We start from the raw sequence: 20,582 nt of genomic DNA, 5'->3' as shown, positions 1-20,582 counted from the left end.
TTTATACATAGATTAGCCCGGTCATTGACAAACCAACACTAATGGGTATTGCGACCGGCATGGACCCATGACCACCTGAAGCATGCCGCAGAGTTAGATCAGGATCCACGTTGATTGCTACAGTTTCTTTACTTGTGAATAGGTTGGTAAGCGAACAAACGATGGATCCTGATCAAGACTGGCGAATCGTCAGGCTGGTCCTGGATCCATGCTGGTCGCAAACCCATTATGTTGGTTTTGTCGTGACGCGGCTCATATATGTTTCAACCCAAAAGGTTGTTATACACAGCGTAAGGATTTCTTTGCTTGCACGCCAATGTGTCAAATGAAATTTATAATGACTGTTTACGTTGTTGTTTTAGTTTAGACACGTATTCACTATGTTAAACTCTTAATATTTAAATCATGTGTTGATATTCTGGTAAATTCTTGAAAGAGGAGGTTCCCTCAAAAATAATAAAAACACAAACCAATTGTCAAAAACCACTGACATGAAGTCCAACACAGAATGGGCTTTTAATAATATCAGTAATGTAAATTACATTGATACTGGTACATCAAATTTGCCTAAATTTCACTTTAAAATAGACGTAACCTATCTGTCTTTAATGACAGGAGCTACTTTTAGAAAACTCTTTGTCTAAGGCAAAAAATAATCTAGAAACGATGTATTTCATTTGATGTAACTTAAGTATGGCAGTTATCCCGGACACTCAATAACAATGTTGAAAAAAAAATCTGTTTAAATGATAATAAGCTGTAGAAATTTATACACAAATATGATTTAAAATTGGTCTCAATGACATGTTAGACAAATTTATCATACTACCTAGACTGTTACAACCTTGAATGAATATGAACTTAATATATCTAAACGGCATTAAAGTTTGCTTTAGTTTGCTAATGCTTTGTTATTTAGCGATATGGTTGGTTTATATAAAACAACATTCAGGACTGAACTAATCGCCCTTCCAATGTAAGTACCAGTGGATTATTTTGAAAATTAGATTTGCTTGTTCAGAAAAACTAAACTTTATTTATTTCTTTATTTCTTTAATGGTGGCACCAGAATCATGAATTATTTGCATGATTGACTTATGGTATGGCTTCAGAATCAATGGCATTTTAACTTCTTTGCGAAAAAGCATGTTTCGCTATATGCATTTTAATTTTTAGATAAAGGAATTAAAACCGCCACGTCAAACTGAAAACTATTACTAATTATAAACAATGTATAAACAATACTCTACGAACAAGATATTGTTTGTTTAGTAGAAAATGTTTAGAAGAACAAATTTTGTGGTTTTATTATTACATCGAGTGTCTGTTAATTAAGGAAATAATAAAAGAATTCCTCACTTTCATCAGTGAACTTTCCTTATAAACAGTTTATCCATGTTGCTCCAAGGCTACTTTTCGTTGGCGGCTCGCTGCAATACATTCCAGGTACGATAGTTTAAATATTTTAATTTAGAATTTATATATGAATTAGTATAAATGTAGATAAAGGTTTTATCGCATGTATTTGCACGATACTTTCAAATAAAAGTTGAATAGTCTAAACAAATATGTACGCAATGATATAAAATTCAAGATTTTTTTACAAATTTGAAAAATATGAAATGCTATTAATAATAAAAGGTTTCGAAACAAAAATAGTAAAAGGGAATATTTTCTAAGTCAAACTATTTTTTGGATGTTTAATAACATATTTTTGATACAACATATTCAAATATAAATACACTGTAAATTTATTTAACAGACTAAATTATACCAAATTACATTTAAATTCTTATTTTTTTTTATCTTTAGATTAAATAGACAAAAACATACGTTTAGAGTATCACATGAGGGTTAGGATAAGTGTTACTGGAACACAATTTCAATAGACTAAATTATTTCGGCAAACAGTTCATAGGCACACTTAATATTTGAAAAACACTCGTTTGCTACTCGAAATATTATTTGGTTAGTTGTTTACCATTCACTTAAACTGTTTCACTCAGCTCATTATTTTCACATTTAAAACCATTTTATTACCGCATCAATACATTAATTAAACTTCCATTTGCGTTTGCTTTAACTCCTTCCTTGCTTCCTTTCCAGTGTTCTGATGTTTAAGATAATCAACTCCACATGATCCTCTACCTTTGAGTCAGTGACAATGTCATCTGTTGAAGACAAGAACTTATCTCTTGCAATATGTTCTACATTAGATTATTTGGGGTTCAGTAAAGAGCAAATTGTGTATCGAGCAGAACACATGGATAAAGTTTCTCAAATATATACGAATGCATCATCATTGGGTTCAGTCTTAATAGTTGGTAGTAGAGGCGAAGGTGTTGGACTGTCTGATAGTGATACAGACATTATGAAAATATTTAAACATGTCATATGCGTTGATGAAAGTTTTGCGGATGGCGACCTTATTGTTTTAAGAGCTGATTATACTAATACGGAGCCAGGTTACATCAAGGTTGAAGGGAAAAACATGTACATATCAAATAAAGGAGTTAAAGATCGTTTAATTGAAAGTGCAATACCTCCCAATCTGAGCGACTTAAATTTCAATTTCAATTTAACTGGACCTGCTATACATTTTTTTGCTTGTGATATAGATACAGACTACGTATATTGTACTTCCTTCTATGGGGGTAATTATTTAAGCAGATGGACGAACAGGACAAGGAACTATGCGTGGCCACCTCGAAAGGTTAGACATGAAGTTTCTCAAATGGAAGGATATATTGTTCCAATCGGTAGCAAACAAGGTGATATGCAAGAATATGAATGGAGAATATGTTATACTACAGCAGAAAAGAAATTAGTGTCAAGTCTTTCTGATATTCAAGTGAAAGCATATGTTTTACTGAAAATCATGGCTAAAACACTTTTAAAACCAAAATGTAAATTTCTAACCTCGTATGTGATAAAAAACGTTATTTTTTGGGTCATGGAAATGACACATTTCGGTCAATTATCACCAAGTCATATAGTGTATCTAATTCAAAAAGCGATATTTTTCATTAAAAACTGCATCACTAACAACCATTTACCAAATTATATGATACCAGAGAGAAATCTCCTGAAAGGTGCTGTGCTTGGTAAGGAGAAGGAAGGCGTCATAAACTTCCTGTCAGATTGCCTCGAGCAGGGTGGTAGTATCCTCCTACAAATCCCGAAATTATATACTTGTATTTCATTAACAATATCAAAACCAGATCTTTTCCTAGCGTTTAGGAAGTGGAGAAATGAAGCAGAGCGTTCAGTTTTCGTGTTTGCATATGATGCGACTAAATCTTTACACAATGTTGATATTAATACAAGCAAAACATTTGACAATATAATACAGGAAGCTAAGAAAAACGTTGCATTTGAAGCTCGTTTCAATTTTGTAAATATTTTACTGCCAGATTTGTTCAGTTTACTTTTATCAGGTAAATCCATGGATGACATACGCCAAATTGTTAATGAAAGGTCGAAACTTTTGGATTTCCTCTAAGTTACACGTGACGTCTGTATATGTAACAAAATAACCGATAACTGTCGTGTAATTAAGGTAGCTCGCTACTTTCCGACCGAAATTTGACAACATCTCAGATCTTGATGTTTTTTGGTATGCAAACATGCAGATACGTGTATGTAAGCTTTACTTCCGCAGCATTATTTTGTAAAGACTAATCGTTACTATGACGTCAAAACGCCCTCTATCGGCGGCGTAGGATTTGTGACTTTTATATCGATAAAACGGCCTGTTTTTACGCTTAAATTTTATAATGTTCAGTAGATGTTTGCCTTTACTTTGATGTCTTTCTTTTAACTTTGATAAATATACTGTGATTTTACGGCTAATATCCCTCTGTTTTGACGAACAAATCTGTTGAAAATATCGCACGTCATCGCAATAACAATTGTGACATTAAAAAGATCAACACGGTGAATTTTGCTATAATTTGTTAAGAATGCATTAAAATCGTGAAGGAAAATATTTATGCAATAAAAATATAGGGTCAACGCGTAAGATATTTTTCTATTACTGTTTGAAAATAAAACGAAGGATGAGTAACAAGGAATGTTTTTGGTGACGTCAATAGACGTTGGAGTTCAACGAATTTACCAGATAACAATTTTATTACGTCGAACATTTAAAATCACACAGGGACTTGATGAAATATATTTTTTTAATTGTTGATTATTTTTTCATTGAAATGCATATGTTAGATGAGCAAATGTACAATGTTTATTCCGACAAGGCTTTTTATTAATATGTTTCCAATTTGCTGGACCCAGTCTCATGCATATTTCAGTTTTATATTTTGCAAATAAAAGAGTAAAAAGTGTTCTATTATAAATGAAATGACTAATTTCAGCGCAAAAAAAGTAAGAATCGCATATTGCTGTATGACTGAAGTAAGTACATTTAGTAGCTTAGCTTATACTCGTTTGAATGTTTTTTGAGTTACTTCAGCTTTTGAACACTGTCATAAAATCACATACAGACAGACGTGCCAAGTGATAAAACACATTTTTAAAAAATGCAATCAAAATAGATATACATACTAATGTGCCGAAAAAGTGATAAATGAAAAGCAGAAATAATCTTCAAATATGTTAAGAATATTTAAAAACAAACTGTTCAAGATACAACATTTATTTTGCTTACCATTTTTAACTTTGTGCAATACATTATTAATCTAATAAAATGTTATGATAATAGGTTTATAAATTAAAAAATGAACACTTCTGTGACAAACTTTAAAACTATTTTGGAAGCGAAAATCATACTAAAAATAAGGATTTTCGCATATTCGCAACTGCAGACTCGAATACGAACACTACGCTACTCGGATTTGCGTGTACGTACTTACCAACTTTTTTTATTACACTATAACAGAGCGGCCTTCAAAACATATTTTATCTAAAGATTTCCACGGCATTTTACCTATGTTGAGCACTAACTCTAAGCAACAAGAGGGCATTTCTCTGTAGAGGTTATATTGTATGTTTCAATTAAAAACAAAATATAATTAAAAAATAACTTGTGAAACTAATTTTACCATTGAATACGAATAATATATAATGTTGACGTTATCGAGTTTAACTTTTTGTATGCAGTTTGCTTTTAGCAGAAAAAAAAACACACAAAAAAAGTGTTATGTAAACAATAAAATGATTATTTCCATAGGCTCTACAGCACCGTATTATGTGCAGGAAAAAGACTCACACAAATTGAGGATCCTACATGATCCTCTTCAATACAAGGCAATCTGAATTTCATATGCAAAATGCTCCAGTAAATCAACATGTCTTTCGCCTCGAATCGAGAAATAAACGCATCAAACAGCGATGCGCGCAAGTTAGCGAGTTTAAAATAAATAATAATATCTGTCATTATGTGAAGTACAACAGCATGTACGTGAGAAATTAAAACCAGGGCATGAGAGCGTGATTCCTACTTTATATCTGAGTCTCACGCTTAATTACTGGTACTTAGCTAAGAGAGAAAAAATAATAAGTGATTGCTGGGATAAATATGTGTAGAAAATTAAATGTCCGATTTAGACAACCAACGTTCAAATCGTTGTTACTTCCAGTTGATCTTACATTTTTCGTAGAATAAAGATACAATTTGAAATCATATTCATTTCAAAAATAACAATCTCAAAATGTTTCTACTAATTGTTCAATACTATTTGTTGCCACATATAATAAATGGAATATAATTAAGTACTGAGTATACATAGCATGATGACGCTGCGACTGCGCCAGCCTTTTCATTCTTTTTTTCTGACATTCTTTGCAAGATTTATGTTTGTATTTTTTTCCACTTAGAAAGATGAATGTTTAATATGATCGTCATTTCAATAAATTAATTATGATCGTCATTTCAATAAATTAATTAAACTCTGGTTTTATTGTTTTGAATACTGCGTTTGATACATCAAATAAAATTTAAAAAATTAATCATAAATTATATTTATTTTGCAACACGGTGTAGAATAAGACCCAACCTATGTGCACCTTCAGACTTACGTTTGTATATTTTGACTTGTAGCTAGGATATGAAGGTGAAAATTGATGAACATAAAGAATATTTTATGAGAGTTTCGCTTAGTTTCACACAATATATTATTTTATGGTTGTAATAATTTGTTTTCTTAAGTATATATTAATTAGTGAAACACATGTCAAAATATTATGATTATATCTTATTATGTATACATTGTTTTGGATTTGCAATAAAATTATTTTCATATTTTATATGTAAAGTATTATAATAATAAATTGTTGGAAAAAAATAAAAGAAATGAAAAGAAATAATCACTATATATTGTTTTCATTTTTATGACATGATGGCATTCAAAATGATTACAAAAAACAACGACAGCCACTGTCAAAAGTCTAATGATGAATGAGTATAAATATTTCGAAATACTTATTTTTCCTTGAAAGTAATGAAGAAAGCTTCCGACTTATCAATGTACCCAATCATATGGCAGGTTTCAGATTTTGAATAAGGGGAGGAAGAATTTGCAAAAATCATTAACAGTATAAGTGGAAAACAAATGCGAACGTTCAGTTTGTAGTAGAATCTTCTGAATTAGCGAAACTTAAAGTGTGTATTGGCAATATAAAACATTTCCGTCACGTCCTTATAGCAAACAGTGTTTCAACAATTTACACATATAATTGAACTTAAAGGTCCAGTGTTCACATGATTTGTATAGAATTAAATCATTGAACACAGCGATTCTAAAGAAATTATAATAACGTTTATATCCCTACATAAATATTGGTTACAGTTAAAATATGTTGTCGTTTATTGATTGCCTCTCAATGCAATAATAATAGTGCGTTTTCAGTTTAGTTCCTTTTGAAATTTTTAAGTTGTTTTTAAAAGAACTCCTAAAATTTACAATATATAATTATGATCTTATCTATCTCTAGGCGAGCGAGTCTATTGTTCGGGGTGGTATCTCTTTCAAATATTCTGCGATAATGCTCTTTGACGCTGGCCACAGTCTTGGTTTCATAATAAAAATTTTGCCAATGCCTGTCACTCTTTAAACTAATCCCTAGCTTAACCGGAAACGAAAGATTAAATCAAATGTTCATGAAATTCTGGAAACAAAGTGATCCCCCGGAAGCATTAATCACAACAAAATTACATAAGAATTGCAGACTCGGTTTGATTGAGCCTGTACATGAGGGATAATGAATACGTGCAACATCCCTCACGCCCCCTAGCACCGGCCTGAGCGGTTTCAATTCTCATCACTTAATAGTGAGGCATCAATGATCCCGAAGGACCAGAAAAATATAACAACACCGAACTTCTGATTCCCAAAATCTGTTTAAATTCTGTTTAAAGTTACAATTAAAAAATACAAAATTTATCTATAGATTTGATGGTATACAAACTGAAATTCAAGGTACACTGCAATAATGATAAGGTTAGTAGATTTCAACGTGTCCATCAACTTTGACTACCAAAATCGGTTTGTTTTCTAAAAAAAACAAAATCTTCAAAAATTATAGTAAACAAATTGAAATTATAATTACAAGTATACTATAACATTTTAAATGACAGAGATTTATTTTCTTTGACAATTCGCCTATGAAAATCATTGCAACATCATGTTAGTTGACAAAAAAAACCAATTTAATTATAATTGTTTTGATATTTATAATGTTGTGTACAAACTTGTTTTGTTGGGCTGTATTTAGGGATTCTGTTTTTCACTATTTTATCGAAGACGGCTTTGCGTAGTACAAAATGTTTGTACAAGTGTATTTTGAAGACAAAAAAAAGTTCCGCGAAACATAACGTTTTATATTTTGTATCGCAAGGATATTTTTTATTAAGGTGATGAGATGATCCAATATAAAGGTCACATATATCTTCATACCGAAACTTTCTAGGAAAACAAATCACCAAATGGGAAGTGTCATTATATATTACAGGTTGCTCGCGTATATCCGATCAATGCAGTCTAGTTTCATTAATGTTACTAGTTGGCAAATAACAAATCTTGCATTACCTGCCAGTAATTACATAAAGACAGTTATCAAATTTTATAATAACATAATAATGAGCCGCGTCATGACAAAACCAACATAATGTGTTTGCGACCAGCATGGATCCAGACCAGCCTGCGCATCCGCGCAGTCTGATCAGGATCCATGCTGTTCGCTTACAAACCCTATTACAAGTAGAGAAACTGATAGCGAACAGCATGGATCCTGACCAGACTGCGCGGATTCGCAGGCTGGTCTGGATCCATGCTGGTCGCAAACCCATTATGTTGGTTTTGTCGTGATGCGGCTCATATATATTTTACTTAAATGGTGTCGTGAAAACTATTGAAAGGATAGAACATAGACATGGAGTTTCTACTGAGTCTCATCAGATTTTAATACTGCGTCTGTTGAAGTAAACATGGAAGAAAACATGGCTAATGAATCACCAAAAAACATTATGTCTTCATCTTGTAATTGTTGGGTTTTTAGTCGCACCAACACACCGTAGGTCATATAGCAACTTTCCAGCTTTATTGGCGGATGAAAAACTAGGATTCTCCTCCGCATTTTCTTTTGTCAAACACGAGCTTGCTACCTGTGTGAAATCGTCGACCTATCTGGATAGTTTTCTCAAAAGAAAGAATCCAACCTCCCTGTGGGGACTCGAGCCGTAAGTGACAAGCTGCAAGTCAATGACAATATGCTCCTAAATAATACTACGCATAAGGATCTGACGACCACCAATAACAAACATAGCCGGGAGGTAAACTGGATAAAAAAATTTGCCCATTAAAATTGTGTTTACAATTTCCACTAGATTTATTTCAAATTACTTCAATCATCTTTTTTTCTAACAAAATTCAACAACTTGTTTTACTTCCACGCATGCCTATATGTAAAGGACGATTGGAGTGCATGACTGAAAATAGCTTTCTCGGGAAACCAAATCACATCGGCGAAGTAAATACCATGACAATTAGGCATGTTTCAGGTTTACATCTCGTTATAAATCTAGCATTGAAGGGCAAAATTGTCTTTATTTAGTTCACATCACATAAATCACTCAGTCAGACCTAACATGGTCATAAATAATAGATTCAATTCTTAACTTAATTGCAGATATATACTTACTTTCTTGAGAAAATTGTTTGATGATTTACAAAATAACATTATTACATATACTTGATATTTGATATTCAAAGCGTTTTGAACTTCGGTATCAGCAAACATATTTTGTTTAAAATAATATTTGTCATTCATTGTGTGAAACATTGAAATGCTTTTTTTAACCTTAATATACTACATTCCTTAAAAAATATTTTCATAACAATAGGCCAGTAGACATTGTAGGGTTTTTTTATATTATATTGTCACTGGGGTGATTCTACAATTATCCAGTATATATGATATATTACAATGAATATTGGCCATTCATATAAGGTTTTGCGTCATCTTATTGACGAGGATCTTCACAAAACGCCGATCTTCACTAAGCTCTGATAGTGTGGGGTTATATTTGCTTGTAAAATATGCGAATATTTGTCTAAAAATTATGGTATATTTGTCTTATAAATACGCAGAATAAAATTACCTTAAGTTATTGCATAATTTACTTATCAGATTATTCAGGAAAAATCAATTTTTGTGAACGAATTAAACAGTATGGGCGGCGCCTTGGTCACAGATACTCAAACTTCACAATGGACTAAATCATCGTTATGCTTGTTCAAGACAATGATTAAATATTAACAATTAATGTTATCAAATTTATTTCACAAACCTACCTGACAGTACAAACATTAACAAATATACATTGATTTTCCGAGATTATAAAAAAAATAACATACAAAAGAAATGTGATATCAAATCACTAGAAAGACGACAAAATATATCTTTTTTATTGGAAACGCGCTAATTATTGTAAACTTCAATTATGACAACTTACTGTTTTAAGTGAAATCAGCTTACAAAAATGCAGCCCAGACAATCAAAACATGTTAGATATAGTACGGTATATGTTTCTGTATCATACGTGATATTTACCAACATGGTCCAGATTAATATCTTTAATTATCACTCAAAGGCAATAATTTTCCATTCAAGGGATTAATTTATTAATAAAACTATCTCATTCAAACAACATTATCGATGTTGAAAATGGTATTCTAGTTAAAAGTGAAGCTAATTTGCTGAGGAAATATCAAATAACATAACAATATATCATTTGTTCAGTGTTAATATATATCGCTCCCGCTGTTTTTGTTGATAGACGAACGACATATTTTCCTGTTCTGTTATTTTGTAGGTGATATTTTGTAGAAAGGACATGTTTTGTCGTAAGGTTGTAAATTGTAGGTCATGTTTTGTTGGAAGGAATTTAATTGTAGGTCATGTTTTGTAGGAAGATAATAAATTGTAGGCCATGGTTTGTAGGAAGGTAGTAAATTGTAGGACACGTTTTGTAGGAAGGTAGTAAATTGTAGGCCATGTTTTGTAGGTAGGTAGTAAATTGTATGTCATGTTTTGTATGAGGTGGTACAATGTATATTGTAATTCTTGTTTCATAGGTCGGTCATGTTTTGTTGGTCATGTTTAGGTGATATCTAACATGTATTTCAGAAATTAAGACCGATTGATATTTGATATACGAGTTATATAGACAAAAATATTGTAATACAAATCCTTGTTGTAAAACATTGAATCAAAGACAGAGAAACGGAAAACGGTTATAGCTGAGTGTAAAATAAGCTGATTATTTCAAACTAGTTTTTTTGTGTTAGAAGATATATTGAGGTCAGGCCAAGGACAATCTGATATCGATGGTAATGTATTTTTAAAACCACTAGTCATATGCGTATCTATGAAATGTAGGCTTGTAAATATATATTTCGCTGATTTGGTGGGAGAGGTTTATGTTGAAGTGTTCATTAATACTATAATACAACGGGTTAAAATGTTTAATTGTGTTTATATTTCAAAGTAATAAACGACTTTTTTATGACTAGTTTTACGCTTTTAATAATTTATTATATCAACAAAGATTTTACTCTTTCTTAGGGTATTAAGATGTTAAAGATAACACAAGAAAAGAGGTTGTGTTGGTCAACGTACTAATATGTATCGGCTAAAGAATGCTTTCATATTTTCCTACAAACAAACAAATTGAATACAAATGGCCACCAATAAAGCTGCATTGATGCCAAAACATTTCGTTTGTATTTTAATTGTACCTACAGAAAATGCATTGTTTCTTTTATTTAACACTATTTGATTGCATTTAAGAGATATTATAATGAGCTGAGTGTATATTATATGACATAGAATAAAAACAAGTCGGATAGCAGACGAGTTTTGAACTATATTTACGTTCACCATTCACTTGACAAAAAAATGTATTATTCCGATTGGGACATAATTATTTGAAATCATACATGTATACAAATGTATATCCTTCTTCTATTTCAATATATTATCGCTCTTAAATTCATAATAATGTATAGAAAATTGGTAAAAGATTCTATTTTTGCTATACATTTAAGGAGATGATACGAAATGTTAACACAATTTAGCATTTAATCAGTTTTAATGTTAATTGCACTGGCTGATTTTGTTGAAAAAAAAGTTTTTTCTGTTAATTCTACTTTTTATTGGTGAGAGATCATTAAACAGTGTTAAAAATGTAGTGGTTTATGAAATTGTTACAAATGCTGCTCTTGTCCAATAAATAAATCAATCAAACCAATATATCTTTAAATTTAACCTCTTCTTATTCTAAAATTTGAAAAACCAATTCCGGTGTCAATGAAATTGTATGCTTAGCACTTTTCTCTTTAAAGCTTGAATTCACATAATTAGTGTATTATTTTTCCCCTATATTAGCTTTATATATTCTCTTTATAGCTTTAATTTAGCGCATTATTCTCCCCTATAATAGCTTTATATATTCGCGTAATAGCTTGAATTCACTGAATAAATGCATTATTTTCCCCAATATTAGCTTTAACCGAATCACAACGGCGAAGTAAATGACCATGACAATTAGGCATGTTTCAGGTTCGAAATTCTTTATAAATCTAACATTGAAGGGCAAAATTGTCTTTATTTCTTTCACATCACATAAATCACACAGTCAATCCTAGTTTTTGAACCTATCATCATCATAAATGACAGATTAAATTCTTAACTTAATTGCAGATATATACTTAATTTCTTGAGACAATTGTTTGATGATTTACAAAATAATATTTTTACATAATTATACTTGATATAGGATAATAATAGCGTTTTGAACTCCGATATCAGCAAACATATTTTGTTTAAAAAATATTTGTCATTCCTTGTGTGAAACATTGAAATGCTTTTTTTTAACCTTAATATACTACATTCATTAAAACAATATTTTCATAACAATAGGCCAATAGACATTGTAGGAGTTTTGTTGGATATTGTATTGTCACTGGGGTGATTCCACAATTATTCAGTATATATGATTAATTACAACGAATATAGGCCATTCAATATAAGGTTTTGCGTCATCTTATTGACTTGGATCTTCACAAAACGTCGATCTTCACTAAGCTCTGAAAGTGTTGGGTTATTTTTGCTTGTTACGTATGCGAAGTGGTATATTTGTCAAAAAATACGCAGAATAAAATTACCTTTAGTTATTGCATAATTTACTTATAAGATTATTTAGGACTCGTGAACGAATTAAACACTATGGGTGGCGCCTTGGTCACAGATACTCAAACTTCACAATGGGCTAAATCATCGTTATGCTTTTTCAAGACAATGATTAAATATTAACAATTAATGTCATCAAATTTATTATCACAAACCTACCTGACAGTACAAACATTAACAAATATATATTGATTTTCCGAGATTATTAAAAAATAACATACAAAGGAAATGTGATATCAAATCACTAGAAAGACGACAAAATATATCCTCTTTTATTGGAAACTTCAATTATGAAGTTTTAGGTGAAATCAGCTTACAAAAATGCAGCCCAGACAAACATTTTAGATACGGCAACTGTACCTGTGTCATATGTGATATTTACCAACATGGTCCAAATAATAATCTTTAATTATCACTCAAAGGCAATTAATTTGCATTTAAAGGCTTAATTTATTAATAAAACCACCTCATTCAATAAACATTATCGGTGTTTGAAAATGGTATTCTAGTTAAAAGTGAAGCTAATTTGCTGAGGAAATATCAAATAACATAACAATATATCATTTGTTCAGTGTTAATATATATCGCTCCCGCTGTTTTCGTTGATAGACGAACGACATATTTTCCTGTTCTGTTATTTTGTAGGTGATATATTGTAAAAAAGGTAATGTTTTGTCGTAAGGTAGTAAATTGTAGGTCATGTTTGTTGGAAGGAAGTTAATTGTAGGTCATGTTTTTGTAGGAAGGTAGTAAATTGTAGGTCATGTTTTGTTGGAAGGAAGTTAATTGTAGGTCATGTTTTTGTAGGTTGGTAGTATATTGTAGGTCATGGTTTGTAGAAAAGGTAGTATATTAAAGGCCATGTTTTGAAGGAAGGTAGTAAATTGTAGGTTCTGTTTTGTTGGAAGGTAGTAAATCGTAGGTCAAATAACCCACGAGAAACAATTAACATGCAAGGATTTTTTTCTCAATTGTAAATGAATTTCGCTTTATTGTTAAATATGGGAGACACATGTTTATGGACTTGTAATTTCTAGGTGCAGTACATGGAATTTGTTTCTAAATGGCATGCTCCAACACGTTTTTTAGTCTCACCCATTTAATTAATAAAAATCATTTTTATTTTAAAAATATAATGTTATATCTAACAATCGTATGTATCCTTTTCAAGATCTTATCATTATACGGTTAAATTTCCCTAACACTTTTATTTCAAAATGCACGACATTTTGTTCTTTCTATATATTGTGACATTTACATCTGTAACTTTCATATCTTTGTTAAAATGACAAATTGTTAAGCTATTGAGGGTGAATGTTGAGTCAATAGACTAGTATTTTTTTACACTTTCTTATCATTGCTCCGGTATGAGAAGATGCGAGTGTCTCTAATACGTTAATATTCAATTATGATGTCAAAATCAAGTGTTCTTTTATCAATCTCCTATCAATTCCCAAAAGAACAATTCGTCACCTTAGTGCAATAACTGGTTAACTCCTATTATATTTAGAAGGACTTAACCTGTTACTGCACTAAAGTGACGAATTGTTTCATGAGATTTCTACAAGTACTTTTATTACAAACAGTACAAATGAGCCGCGTCATGACAAAACCAACATAATGGGTCTACGACCAGCATGGATTCAGACCAGCCTGCGCATCCGGGCAGTCTGATCAGGATCCATGCTGTCCGCTATCAGTTTCTTTACTTGTTATAGAGTATGTAAGCGAACAGCATGGATCCTGATCAGACTGCGCGGATGTGTAGGCTGGTGGTCTGGATCCATGCTGGTCGCAAACCCACTATGTTTTTTTTGTCATGACGCGGCTCAAATGGTGTGAGTAAGCTATTTCCTTGTTTTAGAGGCTTTAATCCTGTTGTAAATCCGATTAGACCACTTCCTTAAATCTTGGCATGACGATTCCAAATTTGCCAATGGCAAATTGAATTTTAATTCAAAATAGTAAGTAGCTTAAGGAATAAAAACATTCTTAAAACGGTAAAAGAATCAATATTTCCATTTACATGTATATCATTTTAGTTAAGAAAATGACTTATTATTGCTGTGAAGCAGTTGTAAAACTGCTCCATACTCTAACTCCGTTTTGTCATATTTTTCAGATATTTTGGGTTCATTCATCACAATATGATTAGTGTTGATTGGATTGAATACTGCTTTCACTGGTTCTACGATATTGCACTTTGCATTATGTTTCATAAAAAAAACTGTATAAAACTGAAACCTACGCCAGCATTTCAAAAATTGCATGCATGATTTGATTGGGTCTGTTCATGGAGGGTAGTGTTAAATACAAGCTACCTCCCATGCCCTGTAGCAACGGCTTAAGCTTTTTTATACGGCGGTTAGCATGAAACCTTCAAATGTAATAGAAGGTTCAATCAACCTGCGTTTGCATTTTCTCCTTTTGGGATCTCCGTTTTTCAGGTTTTATTTGAATTAGGTTTTTGTTTTATTTATTTACTGGATGTGATTGCATACATGTGCGTTTGTGCGCGCGTGCGTACGTGTGTGTATATACGATCTATCTTACACTTGTTGACCAGACGGCGCTTTTTATGGAATGGCACGAAAGTGTCACATTGAAGGTTCCATGAAAACCGCAGTATGAACACATTTGCAGATGTTTCAAAATTCCAAATTTTACCATTTTATATTAAATGTTGAATACTGCTTAAGCCGGTGCTAGGAGGCGTGGTCGTTAACACGCAATTTCCAATACTGTTCACGAACAGGCTCAATCAAACCGAGCCTGCAATATTTTCATTTTTGTCGTATTGTGCGTTCTCTAGAAATTCTTTATTTCTCTCTACTTTACACGTTTTGTATACGTTTAAATTCCCATATGAACAATCAGGCGTTCATCGAGTGTATGATGTATACGATATAAATGATAGATTACAAGGAATGTAGGTTATGCAGTCAATATTTACTTTCTCCAGTTTCTTTGGAAGTATAAATGTACCAAACTGTTATATTGTGGTATTGTTGTCTCAATTCTGACCAATAAGTTGTTCATCTGAATTTGCTTTCTCTTGTGTGTTTATTTTGATATCTTAACCCATTACGCGATACACACGCCTTTTAACGCCTTTTTCACCCTCCCCCCTTTGTTGTTGTCTCAAATGGTGAAAAAATGCCTTATTTAGGCCCCTAACACTTGTTTTTGTTAGAGAAATTTTGTTTGTAAAAGTGACCACTTTTTCGGCGCCCAACCCCCCCCCCCCAACCAAAAGATACATCAGGGGTTTGCCAGTAGGGGGATGTGCCCCCTTCTGTTTGAGGGGGGGGTTTGAAGCGGGGGCGGCAGCCCCCTCATCGCAAAAGAAAATTTTGGACTTGTGAGAGGCTAAAAATGACCCCAGATCGACCATAAGGTAAAGTGTAACCAACGCTGAAAAGCATTTGACTCTATCTTAATCCATTAAGAAGTTGCAGCACTTTGAAATCAATTTTGATGGAACAAATCAACGCAAAATAGTGAATTTTGGCAATTTTGAGATGTCCCCTCGTTGCCATGGTAACAGGAAATTTAAGACTGAGCATTTGTTGCGAATGCGATGGTCCAGTCAACATTTTAGCCAAGTTTGATTAGTATTGAAGCAGTTTTTATAGTTTTATAGCAATTTGAACTTGTAACGGGCGACTTTTCAATGAAAACAGCCATTTTTCACAAAATGAAGTAATGGGTTAGCGAACACCCATTCTCTCTAATCGACAATCATTGTTAGATTGTTTATAAAATGCATAACTCCATAAAAACTTAAAAACAAAATAAAATTTTAAAATAACTGATTTACATAGATATTTTGACAGTATTATTTAAAATATGTACCATTTTGGCATAACATGAATATATGAGCCGCGTCACGACAAAACCAACGTAGTGCGTTTGCGACCAGCATGGATCCAGACCAGCCTGCGCATCCGCGCAGTCTGATCAGGATCCATGCTGTTCGCTTACCAACCCTATTACAAGTAGAGAAACTGATAGCGAACAGCATGGATCCTGATCAGACTGCGCGGATGCGCAGGCTGGTCTGGATCCATGCTGGTCGCAAACCCACTATGTTGGTTTTGTCGTTACGCGGCTCATATCAGACAATATGTTCTCACGTCTGTTGAAATTAGTAAAACTGTACAAAGGAACAGTTTCGGTAAAAACTTAAGGTTATGAAGTAACAATTATTAATTTATGGCAAAAATATTTTACTTATTTCATATTTAAGATAAACTGAAAGTGTCAATATAATTCAATTTCTGTTTCACATATTTTACCTACATACATTGCCAGTGTTGTTGAGCATATTTGTTTTATAGTGTTTTGGTGAAATAATCTTGGAACCTTTGATAGAAAGTATGTTCGTAAATCGGGCATATACGGTATAAGAATAAATATTTATTGCTCTTCCATAATTATGTTATTGAAAAAAATCCCAAATATTCACTTTTCAAACTGAATTCAAAGACTTGTTCCAGTTAGTCATATAATTTCGTTTGTAACAGGTCTAGTATATCCGTTTGACGACCGTAAGCTAGCTCAAAGTGAATTTTACAAAGGAATTATTATGTCACGTGTATATTCATGCCATCTCGACTTCTTGTCATGTATTACCATGTTTCTGCTATTTGTATGTACGAGTATAATATCAGTTTATCAACATATCCTGAGGATTTGTGTACAAAAGACATGAACGGAGACGGAGTTCTGCGTTACAAAAAGCGAAAATAAGGAAAACACGAATAGGAAGACCGATCTGAGTCGCATATTTCCTACAGCTTAAAGCAGGTGCAACGAGACCGAAAGTTCGCGTACAGCAAACATTAATGTATGCCAACCAAACATTCAACATACATTAACAACCACATGATTTAGGTCTGTAATTGACGATTTATGGGTAAAGCTGCACCATTATTGCGTTGAAAGCCATTTAGAGTATTTGAGAAAGGCTCCTTATATAGATTTTACGTCTTTGACGTGCGCCTCGATTCAGATAGATGCCATGGTGTTTATGGCATATTTTTGTTGTTTGTTGATATTTTTCTATGTAAATTTGTGAAAATGTTTCAATTATATGGGTTTATAACATATCAAAATATCAAATTCGTACCTATTTTATTTAGCTTTTAAAGGGATATTCAGGCAAAATAATGACAAAAATATTAAAATGATCTTATGTACTCAAATAAGGCTAAAATGACGTTTCTTGACGTTTCAGCATGAATTTCTGTTTGATTTTTATATATTTTGTGTTTGAAACGTAAAAATATGTATATATGTTGAACAAAATTTAGATGCAAATGAAATCACCAAATAGTTTAAAAACAAGTCAGGTGACTTCAACCAACCCTTTACGTTACAATAACTGATGTTTTGGATATTGTATGATTGAAACAAGTCTATGTCATTCATTTGAAATGTTCTTTAACGTTTCCAGACTTCACTTTGACAAATATTGCGAAATCATAGCGCTCTAACCTGACCCACGCGGGTCAAGTTAGGAAACCACCATATTATACTTTGTATGGAAAACAGTTTTGTTCCATTGACTGTCTGATATATTTATTTTGAGGGCATTTACAGAATAATGAATGAAAAATTCAAAACTAAGAAATGAAAATTTTGCCTGTGTCTCCCTTTAAACAATCTTGTCACAGAATATTGGGACAGTCCACGTATATAAATTGATGCTTTGTCAACGGCTCTTTTCAGGGATTTAGTACAAATAAAAGTTTTTCTTCTGCTATATTTTATAATTATATTTCCAGTTTCTTTAAGTGAAAAATATAGCCCCTCCTGCAGGGTCGTCTCCTCACAAACAATAGCACACACAAAAAGGCTATGCTGAAAACCTGTCCCTTCTTCAAAGATCCTGTAACAAAGGTTTTATGGTTTATGTCATAAATACGATTCAAATTGAGATTTATCAATACTGTAAGTTCCAAAAACCATTATTTATAAACATTTTACCGAATTTAACATTTCATGTAAATAAAGGGAGGTAATAACAAATTTATTTTCTATCAAGTTTGTGTCAATTTTTTTCAATAAGAAATACATGCATATATTTTAATGATTACTTAAAATGTGGTCACATATTTGCAGTACATATTTTACATATTTTTCGATGTTTGAAAATCGTTTTAGAAGAATAACTGTATACATATATAAAATTTCACTTATGTGTGGTAACAACCTCAATTAGAACGTACAGGATCTTTAAAATTCCGTTTTAAATATACACCTCAGCAACATATCTTGGTATATCCTTAATTTTTATCCAATCATTTTAAATACGGTTGTAATAAATTAACCTTTATTTGATGTCATACAGAGCTAAGTAATTACAAGCTAGATTGATTTATTTTCTTCATTACATTTTTTTTTCTGTAAGAGTTCGTCTTGAAATCCCAAGACTAAATTGTTCTTCAGGGTATCAGTTGCAGATTGATAACATAGCGTCTGAATTTGACATAACCATTGCTAGGGAGGTACGTAAGACAATCATATCTTTCTAAAAGTTGATAAGTGATATAAAAACACAATCTGTTGGCACAATGTTTCTTATTAATATCTTAACAAAGTGTCATTTCCATAAAATAGACACTGATACCATATGAAAAGAATTGACCGTTGTGTATTCAGAATTACCAGAGCAGGACAATTGAGGAATGGACGCAATCTTGAGTGGACGTTTCTGCAAAACATGATTCAACCAAGTTTATGATTAAAGGACTGGTGCATTTGTAAGATGAACAATTATTATAAATTAATATTATTTTTGATTTTGACAAAGCAATAACGAATCGTTTGAAACAAGAGAAATGTGTATGCAAATGACATATCGAATATTTTTCTTTTGTGATTGTGAATATAGCTTAAAGGTGATATTATGACAATTTCTATGTGTTATTTTGTTACACCACATCCTGGTTAGGCAAAACATCAGGCTTTGCATTACATCGCCATTGACTTAAAGTCGGTTCTATGGATGGGGAAGTTTAAAACAAAGTATAACGAATATTTGCTTTTTTATAAGATTGTTGCTTCATCTTATAACCAACATAAGGACGAAACAAGCACAAATCAAATTTGCATGGTCTAAAAAAAATATACTGAAGTGTCAAAAGAAAGGTAACCGACTCATCAAAATTGGCATTTTCGAAATTCTTTATAAAGCTTTATCAGTCTACTGGATTTACCTCTTATGTGGAAGATTATCAAGTAAATTTCCATTACGGGAATTTTTCTTAAATACATTCATGTTTATACAACTTTGTAACAAAAATGGTATCATGTAAACAGAGATAACTGTAAAGTGATCTCGCTTGGTCCTAGTTAGAACATAAGTATCGTTGTGTTGAAAATAATCAAAACATAGGAAACATGTTGTTTCTAAATGCTAACATATAGCAAAAAATAACGTCCAATAAAGAACAAGTCCAACAAATATATTCCTAAAATACATTTGGTAAATAATTTACAGTTATATTTTTTGTGAAATTACATTTTTTTATTATTATGTAAGGTTTCGCTGTTATTCTTAATTATAGATGTAAACACAGGTCAAGAACAAGTAATTACTGTAATGGATTCGTGGACCATCAGCATTGTTACATAAATGGGTTTATGTAAATGTATTTATACAACAGAAGAGTGAATGTTTATTTAAATATTCAAATGATATAAATTACTATTGAGCAAACACTTAAAAACTAACATTAAAAAGTAGCTTTAAAATGTATTTTATATAACTTTTGTTAGAATTTACGCGTTACTTAAAAAGTACTTTATCATATATTCCCACAAGAATATACTTTCAGCAGTTCTCTCCTTAAATTCACATTACTCTACGC

General features: G+C 31.8%; 1 protein-coding gene across 1 annotated transcript; it reads left to right on the top strand.

The window, feature by feature from the left end:
* The first annotated feature begins 1,372 nt into the window (after positions 1-1,372).
* LOC132746839 (uncharacterized) lies at positions 1,373-4,925 on the top strand. Its single transcript, XM_060736102.1, has 2 exons — positions 1,373-1,446; positions 2,107-4,925. The coding sequence occupies exon 2, from the start codon at positions 2,165-2,167 to the stop codon at positions 3,500-3,502; it is 1,338 nt and encodes a 445-aa protein (XP_060592085.1). The 5' UTR covers positions 1,373-1,446; positions 2,107-2,164; the 3' UTR covers positions 3,503-4,925.
* Positions 4,926-20,582: the final 15,657 nt, after the last annotated feature.

The sequence above is a fragment of the Ruditapes philippinarum genome, unplaced genomic scaffold (genome assembly GCF_026571515.1).
Source record: "Ruditapes philippinarum isolate M1 unplaced genomic scaffold, ASM2657151v2 ctg762_1_1_1_1, whole genome shotgun sequence".
In the NCBI taxonomy this organism is placed as follows: domain Eukaryota; kingdom Metazoa; phylum Mollusca; class Bivalvia; order Venerida; family Veneridae; genus Ruditapes; species Ruditapes philippinarum.
The sequence above is the reverse complement of the archived record's forward strand: the minus strand, read 5'-3'. Positions and strand labels throughout refer to the sequence as shown.

Excerpts from the sequence above, each read along its gene's own strand:
- LOC132746839 (XM_060736102.1), top strand. The coding sequence starts at position 2,165 with ATGTCATCTGTTGAAGACAAGAACTTATCTCTTGCAATATGTTCTACA.